Source organism: Chionomys nivalis, chromosome 6 (assembly GCF_950005125.1).
Source record: "Chionomys nivalis chromosome 6, mChiNiv1.1, whole genome shotgun sequence".
In the NCBI taxonomy this organism is placed as follows: Eukaryota; Metazoa; Chordata; class Mammalia; order Rodentia; family Cricetidae; genus Chionomys; species Chionomys nivalis.
Genome location: NC_080091.1, coordinates 39,705,132 through 39,729,214, shown reverse-complemented (window position 1 = coordinate 39,729,214; position 24,083 = coordinate 39,705,132). Strand labels below are relative to the sequence as shown.

At 40.3% G+C, this 24,083-nt stretch overlaps 1 protein-coding gene across 2 annotated transcripts in view; it reads left to right on the top strand.

Annotated features, from left to right (window-relative positions):
• Poln (DNA polymerase nu) overlaps positions 1 to 24,083 on the top strand; it is a 146,415-nt gene that overhangs the window by 65,584 nt on the left and 56,748 nt on the right. For both annotated transcript variants that reach the window (XM_057772397.1, XM_057772396.1), the window contains one exon: positions 956 to 1,021. In XM_057772397.1, the coding sequence (XP_057628380.1) occupies positions 956 to 1,021 (66 nt within the window). The remainder of the gene's footprint in view (positions 1 to 955; positions 1,022 to 24,083) is intronic.

The following is a 24,083-nucleotide window of genomic DNA, read 5'->3' as shown; positions in this document are numbered from 1 at the left end:
TATGGAGTCATTTGAGGCTCTCAGAATCCTCTAGAGGAACATACATATGAACACACACACATACACACACACACACACACACACACATATATATATATATATATATATATATATATATATATATATATATATATATATATATATATATATAAAGAAGATGTGTCAGACTGGATTATAGACTATGGGCCAGCTAGTTCAACAATGTTTGTCTATCAATAGAAAGTCCAATAATCCAACAGTTGTTATAGTCCACAAGGCTGAGTGTCTCTGATGGTCTTCAGTATATGCTGGAATCCCAGAGAAGTAGGCTCTAATGCCAGTGAAGGAGTGAATTTGCATTGAGAGCAAACAGGCAAAAACAGAGCAAGCTTTATTTTTTTTATGTTCTTTATATAGGCTGCCAGCAGGTGTGGCCCAGGTTAAAGGTGGATTTTCTCACCCCAAAAGATCTGGATTAAAGGTGGATCTTCACACCACAAAAGATACAGATTAAAAGGGGGTCTTTTCACTTCAAATTATTTAATTAAGAAAAAAAAATCCTTCAGAGGTATACCTAATCACTTGAGTTTTAGTTAATTAAAGGTATAGTCAAGTTGGCAACCAATAATATCTATTACAGGTAGACATTACTGTTTTAATTTGCACATGAGAAAAGCACATTCAGAGGTGTCTGTAACTTACAAGGCTGCACAAGCAACAGTTTGTGGCACAATTGCACTTTGAGTTTTTGCTGTCCCTACAACCCCTTAACCCACACATAGACTTAAGACTTAGCAGAAATGTGTCCACTTGTCCCATTGTTAGTAGTATTTGGGTTAGAGGGCAGCATCTGTCTCTGATACCAAGACTGTTCTATAACATCCAGGAGGAGCGCGTGTGTGTTGTGGATGAAGGGTCTGTGCTCTTCCTCACACTATACTGCCTGGGTTAAACTGCTTCTTCTTAAATGATCAAGGGCTCCATCTCTTCTACATGGAATCAGACGGGAACTGTGACGGGGAGACTTTCAGCCAAGCATCCTGTAAGTTACTTGCTCATTTCTGTGCCCCAATGTATGTTTGGTTCTGCACTGTTCCTAAAACAGGATTTCATGCTTCTAATTGTGTTTTACTCTGTGTGTTTATTTCTCTGGTATTGAGGCATCAACTCGGTGCTCTGAGAACAAGAATGGCTGAGTTTTCCACCCAGAAACTCAGGCACTTTGGTGATGTGCCTCTCTCCGTCGCCCTTTCCAGATTTTTCCTGGGAAGGTGGCTTCCAAAAGTGTTATCCATTTTGTAATTTCTAAAGACTATTTTTATTGGAAGGTTATAAATTCCCTTGATTTATGGTGCAGTTGTAGTAACACTTTTGGGTCCTTTTAAAAGACAAGGCCTTGCTTTGTAGCCTAGGTGCCACCTCCTGAGTGCTAAAGTCACAGGTGTGCACCACTCATGGATAGCTTTCTAAATGGCTTTCTAGTTTTGGTGTAAAGGAGATCCTTTGAACTAGATAATGTGCTAGTAGTACAAGCATAAGCACCTGAGTTCAATCACTAACACCCAAACACCCGTATAAAAATGTTGGGTGTAATAGTGTATGGTTGTAATTCCAGTGTTGGAGAGGTGGAGACAGAAAGGTCCCTGGGCCTTGATGGGCAGCCAACTTAGCCTATTTGGTAAGTTTGGGACTAATAAGAGGTCCCATTTCAAAAAACAAAGTAGATGTCTCCTGAGGAATGCTGCCCAGTGTTATTTTCTGGTCTTCTCATGCACACACCCATGCAAACATGTATATATGCACACATATTTGTTACTAATCGCTCAGAGACAAGTTCTTCAAGCATATAAAATAAATACAATCTAACAAATATCAGCTTTATTCAAGTTGGAAAGTCACCTTTCTTGTCACAATTTCTAATAAACATGTTTGCATAAAATATTATTCTACATTTTTTAACTTTTAACATGTCTTGCTATGTTATATCAATCTGAGTCCTCTTAGATTTAAATACATGAATTACATATATAAGTAATTCAAGTATAAACTAAATAATATATGTAATTAGAAATGTTTGGTATAAAATAATGTGGAAGTTTAAAGAATAAGAGAATGTAAGTCATCTTTCCCTGTCTGTTCTTCCCACTAGTCCCTAATTAGAGTAGCTAGGAATTAACTAGGTGTATTAGTTAGGATTCTCTAGAATGGTGTTTCTCACACTTCCTAATGCTGTGACCCCCCCAACCATAAGATTATTTTTTTTTGAGACAGGGTTTCTCCGTGGCTTTTTTTAATTATTTTTTTATTTTTATTTATTTATTTATTTATTGGATTTTTTTGAGACAGGATTTCTCCGTAGCTTTTGGTTCCTGTTCTGGAACTAGCTCTTCTAGACCAGGCTGGCCTCGAACTCACAGAGATCCGCCTGCCTCTGCCTCCCAAGTGCTGGGATCTCCGTAGCTTTTTTGGTTCCTGTCCTGGAACTAGCTCTTCTAGACCAGGCTGGCCTCGAACTCACAGAGATCCACCTGCCTTTGCCTCCCGAGTGCTGGGATTAAAGGCGTGCGCCACCACCGCCCGGTCCATAAGTTTATTTTTGTTGCCACTTCCTAACTGTAATTTTGCTACTTTATGGATTGTAATGTAAATACCCCTGTTTTCTGATGGTTTTAGGCTGCCCTGTGAAAGGGTCGTTCTACCCACAAAGGGGTTGCAACTCACAGATTGAGAATCACTACTCTGGAGGAACAGAACTAGTAGAATGAATCTATATAGAGATACAGAAAGATAATTCATTAGGAGTGACCTACAAACTCTAGTCCAGCTAAGTCCAACAGTGGTTGTCTATCAGTGGAAAACCCAAGAATCCAGTAGGTCTTCAGTCTAGGAAGCTGGAAGTTTCTACTGATCTTCACAATACTGAAGAAGTAGGCTCTAATATCAGTGAAGGAATGGACTCGCCAGAAAGAGTCAGGGCAAGTAGGCAAAAAGTAAACTTCCTTCTTCCATTTATATACACTGCCACCAGGAGGTGTGTCCCAGATTAAAGATAGATCTTCCCACTTCAAAAGATCCAGATTAAAAGTGGGTATTCCTACTTCCAATGATAACTCACAGGTTTAGTTAATTGCCAACGTAGTCAAGTTGACAACCAAGAATAGCCATCACACTAGGCATCCAGTGACACAGGCAGAAGAGGCACCGGCTGACCTAACTCAGATGACTGTACAAGGAGGAGAAAGCAGCTAGCTTGGTGTGGGTGTTCTCTTGGGCACAGGGAACCTGCTTTGGTACTGTAAACTCTCGGGTCTGTTGTCTCTCAGGCTTCTCACGCTTGCTCTAGGAGGCAATGATGAGGGCATCTACCTTTCAGACTAAATTCACCTGGGTACCTGCCTGCAGATTCAGGTTCTCTGTGAGTGGCTCTGGCAGACTCTTTCTCTGTTTATTGCTTTTCTCTGTCATCATCTGCTTGTTACAGTCTTGAAGCAGGTTTTCTTTTGGACTACCAACTAGCTCCCAAATAAAGACACTGAGACTTATTATTAGTTATGAATGCTTGACCTTATCTTATGCCTGTCCCACTAGCTCTTATAACTTAAATTAACCTGTTTCTCATTTCTCTTCATCTACATTTTACCTTGGGGCTTTTTACCTTTCTTTCATTCTGTATATCCTAGTCTGTGTCTGTCTGTCTGGCAGCTGCCTGACTGGCTGGCCCCAGGTGTCTCCCTTTCTTTCTCCCCCATTCTTCTCCTTCTCCCTCTCCTCTCCTCTCCTCTCCTCTCCTCTCCCCTCCCCTCCCCTCCCCTCCCCTCCCCTCCCCTCCCCTCCCCTCCCCTCCCCTCCCCTCCCCCCTCCCCTCTCCTCTCCTCTCTCTCTCTCCCTCAATTCCTCCCTCCCTCCTACTTATTCTTTCTGCCCACCAGCCCACCCATCCCTCTACTGCCTAGCTATTGGCTGTTCAGCTTCTTATTAGACCAATCATGTGCCTTAGGTTTTTATATCATTAAACAAATTCAGCATAAACAAATGTAACACACCTTTACATAGTTAAAGTAATATTCCACAACATAAACAAATGTAACACATCTTTACATAGTTAAAGCAATATTCCACAGCCTAAACAAATGTAACACACCTTTACATAGTTAAACAATATTCCACAACATAAACAAATGTCACACACCTTTACATAGTTAAAGCAATATTCCACAACATAAACAAATGTAACACATCTTTACATAGTTAAACAATATTCCACAACATAAACAAATGTCACACACCTTTACATAGTTAAAAAGTAATATTCCACAACATAAACAAATGTAACACATCTTTACATAGTTAAAGCAATATTCCACAGCATAAACAAATGTAACACATCTTTACATAGTTAAAGCAATATTCCACAGCATAAACAAATGTAACACACCTTTACAGTTAAAGCAATATTCCACAACATAAACAAATATAACATACCTTTACATAGTTAAAGTAATATTCCACAACATAAACAAATGTAACACACCTTTACATAGTTGAAGCAATATTCCACAGCATAAACAAATGTAACACATCTTTACATAGTTAAAGCAGTATTCCACAACATAAACAAATGTAACACACCTTTACGTAGTTAAAGCAATATTCCAGAGCACAGTCCCATTTCACTCTGGTTGTTCAGATACCTGTGAGAGTGAATAGTGAGCTTGTGGCTCTCTCTTCATGAGCTCATGCACTACTGCAAAAAAATTCTGGGCATGTGTTCTTTCAGAGGATAGTCAATTTTTCTTTTATAACTTTGCCATTGTCTTATGACTATGTGTGGCCCTCTACTCTGCCACAAGCCATGCACAGTGGTGCTCCCCACTGTCCATGATCCTCTCCCCAGGGTGTAGCTCCTGTTATGGCTTCAGATCTTCTCAGACAGCTTTTTCTCTGACCAAGATTAATTGAATGTTTGCCTCTGTTGTCCCATAATGTTGGTACTTTCATGTTTTTACACATAAAACTTGAATCCAGCTGTACATTATTTAACCAGTTGTCATTACCATAAGATGGCCAGAGTTTGAATTATAGTTTTCCTTAAACTGAACAAAATTCAGTTGATTAAACCATGAGCTTTCCACTGATAGACAACCACTGATCTTTATTTTTATCTCCAATAAATATTTTTAGACTTACTTTATTATTTTGTGTGTTATGTACCATGTGTACCTGGTACCTGCAGAGGACATTAGATACCCTAGAACTAGAGTTACAGATCATTGTGTGCTGCCAGGTGGGTGGTGGGTATTGAACTTAAGATTTCTGAAGAGTGCCAGGTGCTCTTTTTTAAAAAATGATTTGATTTGTTTATTTCAAGGCAAGATCTCACTATGTAGCTCTGTCTATCCGTAATTCACCAGGTAGACTAGGATGGCCTCAAACTCACAGAGATTCATCTGCTCTGTGCCTGGCTTTATGATATTTTATTATTTTTTTAAATTGTAATATGATTGTATCATTTCACCTGCTTCCTTTTCCTCCTTCCCATATGTCCCTCCATGTACCTGCTCTTGCTCCCTCTCAAATTCATGACCTCTTTTCCTTTGTTTATTTTAAATATATAGATTTTTTTCTAAATATACATTCTGTATAATGTTACTTGGTATTGAATAACCATTTGGGGAGCTCTTCCTTGGGAAGACTAATTCTCCTGCTCTCAGCATTCCTTAGTTGCCTGTAATTCTTTGTCTAGTAGGCAGTCCCATGTGACTTCCTCCTTCCACGTTAGCATGTCTGTTGGTGTTGTCATGGTTTATGTCCTGTTTAGGCAACCATATTGATAAGACTTCATGAGTGGAGTTTCTCTGACTTTCTTAGAAGACACAATCTCATAACAAATGTCCTGTTCCTCTGACTCGTCTGCCCCCTCTTCTGAAATGATCTCTGAGTCTTAGGTACAGGAATTGTGTTGTAGATGTATCCATTGGAATTGGGCACCACACAATCTCTTATTCTCTGTGTTTTGATCAGTTTTCTGTAATGGTCTCTGTTGCAAAGAGAAGTTTCCTTGATAGGTGTGAGAACTATACTTATCTATGGATATAAATATTTAGAATGTAGTTAGGGATTATTCTGGTTTAAAGTGGCAGTAATATGCTCTCCAGGCTCTGCTCAAAGTACATGGTGTTTTCAGCAACAGCAGTTTTATCTTCTACCTCTGGGAGGCAACTAAGGGCAACAGCATTAGCCTATGACTTCTCATGGTTGGTTCAGGAGTTTTAGTTAGATAGTGTATAGCTCTTAGGGGAAGCATTGTCAGCCCAAATGGGATGGTTTATTTAAACTATATATGTCTAAGCATACCCAGACTTAGCTGTATTATTTATAATTTTTAGGTAGATGACTTTTTCAGAATCCGTACTGTTATTTTACCCTCCTCCTTCCTTTTGTATTTGTCTCTTTCCTTAATCATAGCCCCCTCCCGTTTTTCACATTTTTCCCTTCAAATCACTAATACTCCATTATTCCCAGTTCTGCTGTTCCCTCTGCCTTGGCCCCTTTTACTTTCCTCATTTCTGCAGTTACTCCAGTTTATACACTCACAACACTCACATCTGAAGACTGGGCGCTAAAAACCACAGGTGAGAGAAGACGTGACATTTGTCTTTTGAGTCTCAGTCATATCACTAAGGTGATCTTTTCTAGTTCTATCCATTTATCTGCAATATTCATGATTTCCGTTTTCTTTACAACTGAATACTATTTAAGTGTATATGTATCACATTCTATTGTCTGTTCATCAGTTGAAGGGCATTTAGGTTATATCTGTTCCTAGCTATCATGGACAGAGCAACAACGAACATGGATGAACAAGTATCTGTGGAGTAGTAGGATGTCAAATCCTTTGGGCATTTGCCAAGAAGTAGTATAGCTGAGTCAGACGATGGATTAACTTTAGTTTTTGAGGGTTCTCCACACTGATTTCCAGAAGTCTGACCAACAGTGAATGAAGGTTCTCTTCGCCTCTATACCCTCTCCAGCATCTGTTCTCAGTTGTTTGCTGATCTTTGCTGTTCTGACTTTGAGGGATCCAACGACTGCTCTCAACTGCAGAGCTAATTCTCCAGGCACTGAATAATATTTATAAAAATCATTTATATGGCAATATTTGCAAAAAACTATTTTTTCACATATACCCCCTCCTAAGAGAAAGTCCCTACCACCAGCTGAAGTCACTTCCACCTATTTCTGTGTTACTCTGCTTCTAAGTGATAGAAAGTATAAAGTGTAGTGATATTTCATTTGTATTTTAATAAATAAAGCTTGCCTGAAGAGCAGAGAGTTAACAACCCCACTGGTCAGCCTTACAGACCAGACAGTAGTAATACACACCTTGAATCCTAGTAGCCATACTAGTTGCCATAGAAACTGAGTGATGCATGCCTTTAATCCCAGTGGTGCATGCCTTTAATCCCAGACCTAGAGAGGACTATAAAACGGGAGGAGACAGCTCTCAGACAGTCTCATTCTGAGATTGCTAGAGGCAGGATTGCCATTTCGGACTGAGGTCAAGGTAAGAGACAATGGCTGGCTACTTTGCTTTTTGGGTCTTCAGGTTGAACCCCAATTTCTCTCTCTGAGTTTATATTAATAGTGCTTCACTAAAGTGTTCTGTCTTTTGTTTTCCCTGCACATTTTGGCATTTCAATGAAACAATAATAGGTTATGGCTTATTAAAAATTATGAAAAATTGATTTAATTGATTGTGCTGAAGTTTCATCAGTGTATATAAAGTAATCACATTGGCACATTTTTTTCAACGGCTGCTTAAGTCTTAGTTAGAAAATACTGCCAGGCATGAGGCCAGCCTGGTCTACAAAGTGAGTTCTAGGACTACACAACACAATGACACCCTGTCTTGAAACACCACAGCACACCCCCAAAAAAGAAAGAAAGGAAATATTCCCAGCCATAGTGCCACACACCTTTAATCTTAGCACTCAAGAGGAAGAGGCAGGCAGATCTCTATGAATTTGAGGTCAGCCATAGGCCTCATAATTTACATAGTGAGATCCAGGACAGCCAGAGCAATGTATTGAGGCCATGTCTCTAAAGAGAGAGAGGGAGGGAAGGAGAAAGGGAGAGAAGAAAAAAGATCAACATTTATACACTCCTTGTGCTACATCTTTGAGTCTCCACCCCCAGCCCCAGTTTCACTTGAGATTTTCCTACTTCTTTGTGACGGGGTACTTGGGACTATTTACTAAACATTATAAATATTATGTTTTGAAAGTTTGAGTCTTTTTGGTTTTCATGACAGGGTTTCTCTGAGTAGCTTTGGAGACTGTCCTGGAGCTAGCTTTGCAGACCAGGCTGGCCTTGAACTCACAGAGATCCAACTGCCTCTGCCTCCTGAGTGCTGGGTTTAAAGGCATGCACCACCCCTGCCCAGCTAAGTCTCATTTTTAAAATTCACTAAAATGTTAACACTTTTGTTTTAGTGGGTCGTTGGCCTAGTTAGGATCAGACTACAATCTCCAATGGCTGTTTGTGACACTGTATGTTGTTTCTGGGTCTTCTAACCAGCAACTGAGGAATCTCTTTTCTTGGTCTTCTGACTTAAATCCTGAGGCTTTAATAATTTGAACCTGATGCACACTCTCTACTAACTACATGCTGATACAGAACATGGGGTATTGAGGGGGACAAATGATCAATTTGCTGTCTGTCTGGTAGTGTTTCAGTTTCTGGTCTGTTTTTCCAGTTTGTGTCCTGCTCTAATTTATCAGCATCTTCAGAATGCTGCCCTGTGCATTGTGTCCAGTTTTCATAGCTGTATTCAGTACTCACTATATCTTAGCAGGAGCAAAAATGTCACCTTCACTTTTTCCATCTTAAACAGATTTATTGAAACAAAATTGATATACCAGAAACTTCATATGTTACATTGTGATTTGATGAATACATTTAACTATGAAACTACCCTCACAATAAAAATAGTAGACATATCTAACACCTGAACGATCTTTGTAGTCCTTTATAATATCTCCCCTCAACTTGTGTGTGTGTCCCAGTTCTGCCACTGTAGATCACTTACACTTCCAGGAAGCTTATGTTGATGGAGTCACATAGTGTTTACTTTTTTGTCTGATTTCTTTGGCACAGTTATTTTTGAGATTCATGCATGTTGATCCGTGTTTCAATACTTTTTTATTGCTGAGCAGTATTCTATTCAATCTGTATACTACAGTTTGTTTATGAATTCCTTTATTGACTCAGGTAGAATTGTTTCCTGTTTGGGATATAAGTACGTATATTCATGCATGTTCGTTCTTTTTTTTTAGATGTATTAGGAGTTTAATTAAAAGGCAGTCTGTGAAGAAACTAAGAGTAAGGAGGACGGAGCTGAAAGAAAACAAGTTCACACAACTTTGGAATAAAATTAAACGTACTAGGTCGGTGGTAGATAAAAGGCAGTGGGCAGACTGCCTCTGGGCACTAAAGAATTCATGCATGTTTTAGAGGGTTATACAGTTAGTTCATCTTCACTTCCCACCTACCAGAATCCTTCTTTTTTATCATAAACAGTGATCCCAGTGACTCAGATGCCTCCTTGAGAGTCCTGGGTAGTTCATGCATGTTCTTTACATATATATGTATAATACATATATAATAATACAAGAGTAGCTGGGGCATACACTAGGTCTGTATGTGCTGCTTCCCTTATGTTTCCATTCCTTTATGTTTTGAGAGAAGGTACCACCATATCTTAGCTGGTCTACATAGGTCAGGCTGAATTCCAACTCACAGAAATTCTCCTGCCTCTGTCTTCTGAGTTCTAGGATTAAAACATGTACCACTTAGGTGTTCTTCCGCAATTATTTACTGCCATGGCTCCTCAGTGAGTGGGGGCTCTTGTGCTCTTTATCCACTCATGTCAGAATGTTGATGGTTCAAATCTTGTGTAGACCTTGTACAAGTAACAATAGCTGCCGAGTTCCTGAGTGCAATAGCTTTGTCATCTTCACATTCTTTCCTCACCTTCTTTTGTGATGCTCTTTGACCCTGGAAGAGGGGTTATATAGATTTCCCATTTTGGATGTGCACTCAACAGTCACTTATTCGCAGCACTTAAACCAGTGTGAATATCTGCAGTAACTGCTGTTCACTGTAAAAGAAGCTTCCCTGATGAAGGTTGTCAACAGCACTAACCTTTGAGTATAGACTAAGCAACTATTTAGAAGACAATTTGACAGAATGTCCATTTAGCAAAACAGTAGTAGGTTCTGTAGTCAGAGGTTGCTCGTTCATTTCCTGGCCACTCAGACTCGAAATAATCACACAGAAACTGTATTATTACAACACTGGTTGGCCTATTAGCTCATGCCTCTTATTGGCTAGCTATTATATCTTAAATTAACCTATTTCTATTAATTTGTGTATTGCCGCATGATTGTGGCCTGCCAGTAATGTTCTGTATGGCATCAGGCATCTGTCTCCTGTGGTGGCTACCTGACTTCTCCCTCGACTCTGCCTACTCTCTCTCTCTATCTCTTCCAGCCTGGCTATATTCTGTTAAGCCATTGGCCAATGGCAATAAAACATTCACAGCATACATCACCTCCCACATCAAGGTTCTTCTGTGGCCTACCACCTACTAAAGCCGAGGGACTTTTGACCAGATTTATAGGACTAGGCATGAATTACTTCTGTGGAGTGGGCCTCAAATCCAGCTAGAAAGCAAAAACTACTACACTGTTGCACCAGTTAGCACATCTTGCCTGGCAAGTCTGTACTGTAGCATGCGACATTATCCATCCACCCATGCCAGCATACTGCCAAGCAAACTCCTTTTAATTTTATTATAGTTTAAGAGAAAAATAAAACAAACAACAACAAAAATAGTACAGGCAAGTTGTAAATCTCAACAGCTGCCAGGGGAGGAGAGGAGAGGAGGGAAAGAAGCCACACCTTTCCAGAGTCCGGTGGTGGTTGGCAGCACACGCCTATAATGCCAGTACTTGGGAGACAGAGTCAAGTGGATCTCTGAGTGTGAGGCCAGCCTGGTTACAGAGTGAGGTCTTTGGACAGCTGGGGCTACACAAAGAATCCCTGCCTCAAAAAAAAAAAAAAAAAGTTAAGAAAAAAAGGCATGTCATTTGAATGAAGCCTGAGTGGAGTTCAGTCGGTAGACAAGCAGAGAGCGAGATTCAGAGAAAATGTGAGAAAACCCAAAGTACCAGACATAGGCTCTGACCATCATCCAAAACAGACAGAAGAGAGTAAAGGGGAAAGTTATGCCTTTCTGAGTTAAAACTCAACAGTAGCTCCTGGCAGATTCGAAATGACTGTGCTAAGGCATAAGAATTCTGAGGAGAAGTACATTATCTCATTAAAGGGCTAATTATTGCTCCTTTCTCTTTGTATGGCTTAAGATGAATACACCTTCGGGGGGAGGGAGCGATCCTTTGCCAAGTGGTTGACTTGCCAAACTACATTAATTTATAGGAGGAGACAAAGCATGTTTCCATACAGAAATGAATTCCTTTATTTCCTGTGACATTCCTTTCTAAAGAGGTAACCCTAAAGTCACTTAGGAGATGGAGCATTGACATTACCCATTTCTACCATGGAAGTCTAAAGATCTAGTTCCAAAGCTGTTCAAAAGAGGGATTATTATCCGGCCAGAATGAAACTCCTTTTTTGAAAAGAGAAAATTATTTTTTCTCCTTTTTTATTGATTTTCATTGAGCTTTATATTTTTCTCTGCTTCCCTCCCTTCCTCTCCCCGCCCCAACCCTCTCCCAAGGTCCCCATGCTCCCAATTTACTCAGGAAATCTTGTCTTTTTCTACTTCCCATGTAGATTATATCTATGTATGTCTTTCTTAGTGTCCTCATTGTTGTCTAGTTCTCTGGAATTGTGATTTGTGGACTAGTTTTCTTGCTTTATGTTTAAAAACCACTTATTAAGAGAAAAATAAAACAAACAACAACAAAAATAGTACAGGCAAGTTGTAAATCTCAACAGTGATCACTGTCGTCCTGTGTCTGCGTTACCTCACTCAAAATAATGTTTTCCAGCTCCATCCATTTTCTTGCAAAATTCAAGATGTTATTATTTTTTCTGCTGTGTAGTACTCCACTGTGTAAATGTACCACATTTTCCTTATCCATTCTTTGATCAAGGGGCATTTAGGTTATTTCCAGGTTCTGGCTATGACAAACAGCTGCTATGAACATAGTTGAGCACATGTCCTTGTGGCACGATTGAGCATCCTTTGGATATATACCCAAAAGTGGTATTGCTGGGTCTTGAGGAAGGTTGTTTCCTAATTTTCTGAGAAATCGCCACACTGACATGCAAAGGGGTTGTACCAGCTTGCATTCCTGCCAGCAATGCAGAAGGGTTCCCTTTTCCCCACAATCTCTCCAGTATAAGTTGTCATCGGTGTTTTTGATCTTGGCCGTTCTTACAGGTGTAAGATGGAATCCTAGAGTTGTTTTGATTTGCATTTCTCTGATGACTAAGGACGTTGAGCATTTCCTTAAGTGTCTTTCAGCCATTTTAGATTCCTTTGTTGAGAGTTCTCTGTTTAGGTCTGTACTCCATTTTTTTATTGGATTATTTGTTCTTTTGATGACCAGTTTCTGGAGTTCTTTGTATATTTTGGAGATCAGACCTATGTCTGATGTGTGTTTGGTGAAGATCTTAAGAAAATTATTTTTATATGCATAGTTGTTTTGCCTGCCTGTGTGTCTGTGGTGCAGTGTCTGTGGAAGCCAGAAGAGGGTGTCAGATCCACTGAGACTGGACTTACAGACAGTTTTAAGCTACTGTGTGGGTCTGGAAATCAAACCCTTGTCCTCAGGAAGAAGAGCTGATACTGTTAACTGTGAGCCAGCTCCCTAGCCACTGACACTCTTTTAAACATATCTATTTAATATATAATACATATATTTCTAAGTTTACGAAATTGTGGTTTTCCATAAGGCTTTTCATGTCTTTAGCTGCCTCCTCTCCTGTTTCTCCATCCTCATCTCCACTAAACCCAAGTATTTCCCGTATCTACTTTCATATCACTTATGTTCTACAACCCTTGTCCAGCCTTAAGACCTTTCCCCCATCATGGACCTTTTCTAGCTTTCTGACCTCTACAAACACTCCAAATTAAATGCACAAATCTAAAAACTTGAAGGTAGAGTCTGTATGTGAGACAGATCATATGAAATTGACATGAATGGGTAATAGATATTTTCAGGGTTTTTCCCTAGGATAAGATGTTTTTAATAGTTCATCTCTTTCTGATGCTGTTTTCATGGGTTGTCTGGACAATCCAAAGAAATGTCCCAACTAAAGCTAATTTTATTTTAACCTCGAGGAAAGACTTTTTAAAATATTCTTCTAAACATCTATAAATTCTAAGTTTTTCACAAATAGCTGCTATAAATATGTACAGTTCCTGACCCTGTGTGGCCATTGACCCTTGTTCTCTAGACATCTGGATGGCTCTTGCGGATGGTGGTAATTTCCTCACGTGTGTGCAAAGATCAACTCTCTGTTGAAGACTTAGCTGGGTGGTGGGCTCAAAAAATGATGATTTTTTTAAATTATCTGTCTTTTTTCATTGTGGGAACCAATTTTCTTTCAATTGTTTATGTCCCAAGTGGGAGTAGAAGCCCCCAGCTAGTACATTTCAGTCTGTCTAGGCTCCTGTCTTGTGCTCTACCTGAGACAGTCTGTCAGTCACTCTTCACCCTGCTGGACTCGGCCTTCTGTCCTTCCGTTCCCCTGGTCACAGTGCTGAAGCCTGAGTACTTGTTTTTCTTCTTGCTAGATCATAAATTCCGTGTGGATAGCCTTTTCAGCTCCCCTTTCTGTGTATGGAGTGTGTACCTGCCCTCGTTGCTCTGGTCTGGGGTCGTCACTAAGGTTTCAATGTGATTAAAAACAAGGCCATGTCTCTTCCCTACCTGAAGCAGGAGCCACGAGGTCTTTAGTTTTCATCCAAATTCTTCTTTTCCCCAAACTCAGGCCTCCCTGTTCAGAACCACTATTTTCTTCACAAAGGCCTTCTCATGGGAGGAGCCGAGGACCTTTGCTCTCACTGTGCTTGCCAGGAGCCCCATTATTCCATCCAATACCTCTTATCACACATGGCTTAGATGTCCCGTCTAGTGTTTCTACACCATCAGGGCCAGTTTTTGTCAATGTCCTTATTTCACTGCAGTATTACTCGTGATGCTGGCTCAGAATTTGACAATGTTAAAAATTCAAATTTTCTGACCTTTCACATTGTGCTTTTCTTGAGTGTCCCAATTTCTTGGTTTTCTTCTGGTTTTTTTTGAAAGGCTACAGCTGAATTAATTGGAAATATTAACATCCGGGCATTATTAATTAGATTTTTTGCTTTCATTCTTTATGAGTACTTTTTCTTCCCTAGTGTTCTTTACATTTATGGCTGTATTCAGTGTCCTGCCCGCATATTTGTACAGATTTTCGTGCCTGGCTAGGTCATTATTAGGTGATCTTTGGTATAACCTGCACTTCCTTTACATACCAGCCACCGATCCTGTTACCTTGTTACTGAATTGTTACCTGAATCATGAACGTGTCCTCCAGACAAGTCTTCTTTCCCAGTCAGTGATTCTGTTTCCACTCAAGAGACCTGACCTCAGGAAGCCTTGTTTTATGTCCCTGTCTCAGTTATGTGGTCCCCTTTTTTCCTATACACAAGGAATGAAGCCTGCTATAGTTAAGTATGCCACTCATTCAACTTAAGAGTTTAAATGTCACTTGGTGGCACTGAAATCCTGTTTATCTTTTCCCAGCTCTGTTCTTCCCAAAGGCAGTGTTTATTGTCCCATATATATTTTCCTAAATAGTAGTGTGCCGGTTAATCATACTAGTCATTACCTCAGATTACCCAAAATGCATCAGTGTCACATTAGGGAAAACAAGTCAAAGCACTTTCCCTTGGAGTAGTTTTATCAAGAACAAGCCCAGATTTGAATTCTCTCTTTCTCTCCCTGTGTCTTCTGTCATCTCTCTGTAGCATATTGTTTCTGGCCTATCTGTAATCTGTCTGCTTTATAAGTCTGAACCTGTGCCTGCCTGAATGTTGTCTTGTCTTCTCTGTCCCTGTCCCTGTGTGTGTCCCTCACAAAGACCTTTACTCTGTATCTATTGGACAGCACAGAAAGCATCACATGGAGAAGGAATGAGTGATACTTTACAAAAATCTTTAACAAAGTTTGTAAGGGATGAAACATTACTGACTCTTGCTGACCACCACTGACACCCATAAGAAACAGTGCCGAAATAGACTTATCAACCTTATTCATGCCACGTCTAACATTCATAGTGGATATTTGCTTTAAAAGGTTGTGTTCACATGTTCTTGTGGTACGATTAGGCATCCTTTGGGTTTATACCCAAAAGTTGTATTGCTGGGGCTTGAGGTAGGTTGTTTCCTAATTTTCTGAGAAACCGCCACACTGATTTCCAAAGCATCTGTACAAGCTTGCACTCCCACCAGCAATGGAGGAGTGTTCCCCTTGCTCCACATCCTCTCCAGTGTAAGTTGTCATCAATGTTTTTGATCTTGGCCATACTGACAGGTATGGTACTGAGATGGAATCTCAGAGTTGTTTTGATTTGATTTTCTCTGAAGACTAAGGATATTGAGCATTTCTTTAAGTATCTTTCAGCCTTTTGAAAATATTTGTCTGTTCAGAGTTCTCTGTTTAGGTCTGTATACAACTATGTTCATAGCAGCATTATTCATAATAGCCAGAACCTGGAAACAACAAAGATGTCCCTCAAACAAAGAATGGATAAAGAAAATGTGGTACAATTACACAATGGAGTATTACACAGTAGAAAAAAATAATGAGGTATTGAAATTTGCAGGTAAATGGATGAATCTAGAAAACATCATATTAAGTGAGGTAACCCAGACCCAGAAAGACTAATATAATATGTACTCACTCATAAGTTGCTTTTAGACATAAAACAAAGAAAAACCAGGCTACAATTCACAGGCCCAGAGAACCTAGACAACAAAGAGGACCCTAAGAGAGACATACATGGATCTACATAGGGAGGAGAAAAAGACAAGATCTCCTGAGTAAATTGGGAGCATGGAGGTCATAGGGGACGGGAGGAAGGAAAGATAATGTAGAAAATAGCTCAATAAAAACAATTAAATAAAGATCGTGTTCATCATGTTTGCTGTTTTAACACGTATTACTGTATTAGGGCTCTCTAGAGGAACAGAATTTACAGAATGTGTATTTATATGTGTTTTATTAGAATGGTTCCCAGGCTGTGGTCCAGCTATTCCAACAACGGCTGTCTACCAATGGAAGGTCGAAGAATCCAGTAATTGTTCATTCCATTAGGCTGGATGTCTCAGCTGGTCTTCAATTTATTTCAGAATCCCAAAGAAGTAGGTTCTAATGCCAGTGAAGGAATGAAGCAGACAAAGATTCCTCCTCTTGTGTCTTTTATATAGGCGAACACCAGAAGTGTGGCCAAGATTAAAGGTGGATCTTCCCACCTCAAAAGATCTGTATTAAAGGTGTACCTTCCTCTCTCAAAGATCTGGATTGGAAGTGGGCTTTCCTACTTCAGATTATATAGTTGAGGAAAAAAATCCCTTATAGATGTTCCCAGCCATTTGAATTGTAGTTAATTCCAGATGTAGTTAATTTGAAAACCAAGACTAACCATCACAATTGCCACAATCTACATATACTTGTGCATTACTTGTGGGTCAGTGGCATGGAAGAATATATAATTTACGATGTCAGCTATGAGCCAGATGGTAGCGGTTTATGCTTTTAATCCCAGCACTTGGGAGGCAGAGGCAGGCAAATCTCTGGGTTTGAGGCTAGCCTGGTATACATAGTGAGTTCCAGTACAGTCTCCAAAACAAACAAACAAACAAACAAAACAAAAAAGATGTCAGCTATGTATTAGCTTAGGTTGTAAGAATTAATTACATGAAAAATTCAAGGCAAGTAAAATTGGATGTTACATTATTCTCTTAAAGGTGAGTTAAACCAACTGAGTATACAGTAAGATGTCAGTTTTAAGTCCTAAGTGACCCCAGGGTGTAATATTAACTTCGGCTGTAAAGTCCAGCAAAAGTTAGAATCTCTTTTAATGTAAGAATATTTTCATAATAATGTATCACCACATAAAAGGTGAGGCATTTGCTTTGATACTTTAAGTGTTATGTAAGTAGTAAGTAGCCGGTAGAACTTCTCCTCATACCACTAGCTGCTTTTGTTTAGCATTGTTTTTAAGATTTATCCTTAACAGAAGCAGCTGTAATTCTCTCTTCATGTTGGCGATACTGAATGTAATTATACAAATATAGTAGATTATTTCCAGATTTTCAGTATTTAAAACAGTGTTGAGGTGCTAGGAAAATAACTCAGCAGGTAAAGATGGGACTCAGGTGTGGTGGTGTATGCTTTAATTCCAACACTGGCAGGTGGAGACAGGTGGGGGCTTGCTGACCAAGCAGTCTAGCTTACTTGACAAGTTCCAGTGAGAGATCTTCTCTCTCTCAAAAACTAAATTAAGTAAATTAAATAAAAAGGTAGACAGCATCTAAAGAACATGACCCAAGGTCTTCTGGCTTCTACACTCACTCACACACACACACACACACACACACACACGAGGGGGGGGAGAGAGAGAGAGAGAGAGAGAGAGAGAGAGAGAGAGAGAGAGAGAGGATAGATAGATAGATGAATAAATAAATACAGTGCTGAATGAGAAATGTAGAGTTTTAATGAATATTCTTTAACCTGTGCAAATATTCCCCACTGTTGTTGCCTGGCTGTTGCTGGGTATATTAATGCACACGTTTCCTAGTGTCTAAATGCTGCCCCAGGTCACTCTCATATACAGTATGGACAGGATCTCAAACACATAAGCTCAAGTGATCCTCCCTCCTCATCCTCTCATGCAGCTGGAACCACAACATCTGACTTTCTTGTGTCATTTAAGAAATCTTTCCTTGCATGGCAGTTATAAAGATGTTCAAATTCTGTATTTTGCAATGTGTCTTTAATTTCACTAAAACATACTTGGGCACATGTGAGAGGTAGAGATTGCTTATTTTCCATTCGGATAACTTTTGCTATAACTACTATCTCAACGACTCACTTTGTAGTCCTTCGCCAAACAGGAGTGCCGGTCTTCATGGCCTGATTCTAGGCTCTCGTCTGACCCTTGACTCCATGCATCCCTGACTCAGCACTCTCCTCCTCCCCCACCCCCAGTTATCACTTTCACTCTCAGCATGTTAGCCCCAGGAGTGGGCATGGTGTTTGTCAGATGTCACAATGAGGGAAGAGCAGAATTGGGTACTTGGGTCTTAAATTTGAGGTGCATGGTATAAATGTCTCATGGGATTTTTAGGGAGAAATGTTTAGTATTAGCTCTTACAGCTCATAATCATTATTAAAGAGGCTTCCTCCAGCAGCTTATGTCTTACATCAGTGTTAGTTGTTTGGAGGCTGAATGCAGGAGAACTAGCATTTTTCACTGTAGCTCACACAAAGCAGGATTCTCACAATGCACTGAATGAATTCTAATTAAAAGTCCCAAGAATATTTTGACAGCTAATATATGTTTAATAGAAGACTCTTTTATAATTTTAAGAAAATAATTAATATTTCAAAACAATGTAGTAAAATACTTAATGTTTTGACAAGATGTGTCCCTGTGGGCAGTTTAATCACCACTTGAAAATCTAAACATGACAGTTTTCATCCGTGGGACATCTGGACTCTTTCCCGTTTCTAGCTGTCACAGATGAATCTGATATAAACATCAATATGCAGGTTTTCATGTTAGCGCACATCTCCATTTCTCTGAGGTAAGTGCCTATGGCTGCAATTGTTGGATCTAGTGTTTTTAAACATATCTGAACTCTGTATGTTGATATTCTAATGGATTTTTTTATGTGTACATTCATGAAAGATATTGATCTGTGTCTGGTTTTAGTATCAAGGTAATATTAGTGTCATAAAATGAACTGGAGACTCTGCTTGCTTATTATAGTCTCTGGACAATATTGTGTGAAATTGTAACTCTGAATATTTGGTAGACTCCTCTGATAAAGTAATCTTGGCCTAGGGTCAATGCTCTTGTTATAGGTTGTCATTTACACACACACACACACACACACACACATTCTTTTAAGGTAGAATCTCACTGTGTAGTCCTGGCTGCCCTGGAAGTCACTATGTAAACCAAGATAACCTCAAACTTACGGAGATCTACTTGCCTCTGCCTCCTGAGTGCCAGCACCACTGTCTGCCCTTTAACAAAAGTTTTCTTGTTATCCATTTCTTTTTTTAATGTGCATTGGTGTTTTGCCTGCATGTATATCTGTTTGAGGGTGTCAGATCCCCTGGAAGAGGAGTTACAGACAGTTGTGAGCTACCATATGGGTGCTGGGAATTGAACCTGGGTCCTCTAGAAGAGCAGCCAAAGTTCTTAACTGCTGAGCTATCGCTCAAGCCCCTCTTATGATCCATTTCATAGTGTGTTTTTATCCAGCTTGTGAAATGAACATGTGTATTGCTGACAGCATTCTCTGCTTTTTCTGTGATCTTTTCTTTCTTCTTTCCTTTTTTTTTGTCAATCTAATAAGAGTTTAGATAATTTTAGTGAACTTTTCACATAACCAAGTATTTGCTCCATTGATTCCCCCCCCCCATTTTCAGTTGGTTGGTTTCTGTTCCTTATTTCTACTCTTCTGCTTGATTTGGATTTATTTGCTCTTCTTCTGGTTTCTTGAGTTTAGCTTATTGCTGAAGACTTTCTTTTCTCTATGTCTGGTTTATTTTAGCACTGTGAACTTCCCTCTTAGTGCTGCTATAGCCACACTCAACACAGTTTGATACATCATGTTTTGTTGAAGAAAAATGGGTCAAGCATAATTAAACAAGCCAGGAAGACTTTATCCAAGATTATTGCAATAAGATAGGGAAGCTGAACCCAACTCCAAATACAGCAGGGGTGGCTAGGGACTTAGCACATACAGGCAGGGTGAGGGGCCGGTGCATGGAAAATTACAAAGAGAAGCTTGGCCTGATGTCTAGGTGGGAGGAGCCTAACAAAACTCAGCCACAGGTCTTTTCTTTGGTGTTGACAGGAGAAAATGCTGTTTGTCTCAAAGCTTTCTGTCTTACAATACTGCAAGTAGCGTAGCCTTTTGTTAGAGGCTCTGTTTGTTTACTAGTTTGTTTTTTGTCTATGGCTATTGGCTTCTCTAGCACTCAGTTTAGGACATGTTAGGCACGGAAAAACTGTGGATCTCAGTTCTGTGTAATTCTGTGAACTTTGTAGTCCCTGACCATTCTGCTTTCTATTCAGCCTTCAGAGTTCTTTTTCTTTACTGTATGCCTAGTGCCCAGGGTTTCAGTTGTACCGTATGACAGGAACAGGGAAAATATGCTTACACCACTTCCTGGAAACAGAAGCAGCTTTAACTGAACAAAATGCTTAACAGCACAAAGGCGGTTTTGAAATACCATCTGATATGTATTCGTTCCTGCCCTCTTGCTACTGAGAGGCTGCCAGCCACTGGGACTGAGGCCTCTGTCTCTCCACAGAGAGAGGAGATACCATTGAGAATAAATGAGTCCTGCTCAGTTCTGGCTCTCAATTAGAACTTGAGAGCACAGCAGAGAGAAAAACATCAGACACTAGGGACTTAATAGTGTTTTACTCTGTATTTTAAGCTGAATTTCAGAAGTTTGCCTGGAACACCCAGACTCTGCCTGACATTTGCCAGTTTAATATACTAAGGACACACTGGGATATGCAGGAGCCCTTTGGGGAAAGGGTCGTAGCCACTCCTTTGGACTGGGAGAGGTACTGAGAGCAAAGGTACAATAGAGTTTAGAGTTGAGCTGGATAGCAGAGAGAAGGAGCTCTGAAAAGATCCTAGCCCTTCCCCTGGTGTTAGAATTCAGTGTGAGGGGAACAGCCAGAGGAGAACATACAACCTGCAGTCTATGGGGTTTGGAACTCTGTCTCCCAGGCCCTAAGTTTAGAGGAGCAGTCTTTCCAGCAGCAGCAAGTTAGCATATAATATGTGTTTTGCAAGTGAGGCCTATAGATGCTTTTCTGTCCAGTCTCCATGAGACCAATAAACTCCTGGATTCTGCATGCTTCTAGTGTAGAAATGAAGGCCCCTCAATCTTCCCACTTCTGTCTGCACCCTGGAAGGGAGCTGTGACTAGTACAGTCTAAGGCTGACCCCAAAAGGAAAGCACAGCTGGGTTTCAGAACACAACAGTGTCACCAAGGTTAAATACAGGGTCAGGATGGCAGACAGGGACATCAGGTACTGTGGTCGTGAGCTCACAGGCTGTAATCCTGTTGTAGGCACTTTACCTATAGAAGCAGACAGTGCAGGGAGCCCAGGCAGAAAGAAACGAAGCTAGCAAGATGAGGGTAGTCCCAAGCTTCCTACTAGAGCAGTGGAGTTATATGAGTTCTCCCACCACCGGCCATCACTGGTATCACTTTAGGAAGGAAGAGCACAAGCAGAGGGAGCGTGGAGGTGTGAAACTAGTGAGTGCATGCTCCTCCTCAGCCCTAATCTGGATTCAAAGTGCTGCAGATCTGTGTATTCACTCGGCTGAGTCAACACACGCCTAAACTCAAGCTGACCCACACAGTTGAGGATATTCCTCAGCCTGCCTGTGTCAGATGTCTTAGGCAGGGCTTGCTCCAGGCAAAGACTAATGACAGGAGCAGGCCCAGCCGACTCTGCCCATTCCTGTTGTCGCTGCCTGCATGGCCCTAGCAGATCTTGGAAGCAGTCGCTCAGTTCCTCTCCAGTATGAAGGGAAAGTGTCTCTGTGCGGCTTCTGTTAAAGTCTGAGGAGGAATTTTCTGCAGCTGCCCTCCACAAACAACTTTGTCTGCACCCTATTGGTAGACGCCTTTTACTGCATCTGTGTGGGAGGCATAGCCATACGTATGTGCAGGTGCTCATGCACACGTGCATGTGGAGGTCCTCATTCTTCCACCTATTCTTTGAGGCAAGGTCTTTTACTCAAGCTCACTGATAAGGCTAGTCAGTCTCCCTAGTTAGCTTGCTGTGGGGATCCCCTGCCTCAACTTTCTGAGCTGAAATACAGAAAGGCCAACATGACCACCCACCGTTTATGTGGGTTCTAATCATAGGAGTTCTAGGAATTCAGATTTCAGTCATGGCAAGGCCATTTAGCCACTGAGCCATCTCCCCAGTACTTGTAGCCAAAGTTAGTTTTTTAATTTTGTGGACTTTGTTCTCTCCTTCCGCCTTTCCATGGCTTTCAGGAATCAAGCTTGGGTCGTCAAGCTTATGTAGCCACTGCTCTAGCCACTGAGCCATCTGGGTAGCCCACATTGTAGCACAAATAATGAAAACCCAGAGGCAGATATTGGGGAATGTTTTTAATATTTTAAAAAAAATTCTGGTGAGGGTGTGGAACAATAGAATTCTCATTTATTACTGATGACAATGAGAAATGCAGTTGCTTCTGAAGTTTGGCAATAAAGTCTGAAATTTAATTATAATGTGTTAATATTGGTTCATTAATTGAAGCAAACATTCACTTCATTTTAGTCGGTTTTCCATCACTGTGTAAAAATACCCGAGATAACTGATTTAAAGGAGGAAAGATTTATTTTAAATTTGATCACATTTCTTTGTAAGTATGTGCATGTACCAGAGCACACTGGTTCTCTCCCATCGTGTAGCTCCAGGAATTGGAACTCAGATTATCAGACTTGGTGGCAAACACCTTTACTTGCTGAGTCAATGTATAAACCCAGTTCAGCAGTTCATACAAACCAAATACTGTATCATCCAGCTATGAAACTCTATAAAGTTTACCAAATTTACTTGAAAATTTATGTCTATACAAAAATATGTGCATATATACATATTGTAGTGAAGAGGCAAGCAGGCCTGCTTTTCGTCCCGCCCGGCTCCCGCACAGCTAGCTTTACACCCGAAATAACAACACACAAATTGTATTCTTTTAAACACTGCCTGGCCCATTATATTTTGCCTCTTCTTGGCTAACTCTCATATGTTGCTTAACCCATTTCTAATAATCTGTGTAGCACCATGAGGTGGTGGCTTACCAGGAAAGATTCTAGCCTACGTCCGTCTTGGGTTGGGGAATCATGGCGACTGCCTCACTTCCCTTCTTCCCAGGATTCTGTTCTGTCTACTCTACCCACCTAATTTTCTGCCCTATCAAAAGGCCAAGGCAGTCTCTTTATTAACCAAAGAAAGTAACACATAGACCCTCCTACATCAACATATGATGACAAATTTATTAATTATTGCTAAAACATGGAAATAGCCAAGATTTCCTTCAGTGGATTAACAAACTGTGATTTATTCATACAGAGAAATATTTTTCAATGATAAAAATGAATAGTCTATTAATCTCCAAAAAGACATTAACAAGGGACTGGACCTCCTCAGTGGCTAAGAGCACTTGCTGGGCAAATGGAAGGAACTAGAAAAAAAAACATACTGAGTGAGGTAACCTAGATCCTGAAAGACAAATATTATATGTACTCATTCATTAGTGGATTTTAGACATAAAGCAAGAATAACCAGCCTACAATCCACAACCCCAGAGGACCTAGACAACAAAGAAGACCCTAAGAGAGACATACATGGATTCACCTAGGAAGGAGAAAAAGTCAAGAACCTCCTGAGTAACTTTGGAGCATGGGGGTCGGGATGGGGGGGAATGGAGAGGGGAGGAAGAAGAGAAAATGAGTGAAATGTATTGCTCAATTAAAGCAATAAAAATATAAAATTTGAAAACGAGTACTTGCTGTTCTTGCAGAGGACCCAGGCTCAGTTCCCAGCACTCACATGGTGGCTCATACTATGCATCACTATGTGTAACTTGTGAATCTAGAGATCTCTTCTGACCTCCGCTGGCAGAGATGGGCAAAACATTCATACAAATAGAATAAAATAATAAATCTTGAAAATTAAAAGAAAAAAACAAATGAATCAGTTGTGCTGGCAGGTGCCTGTAATCCTAGCATGTGGGAGG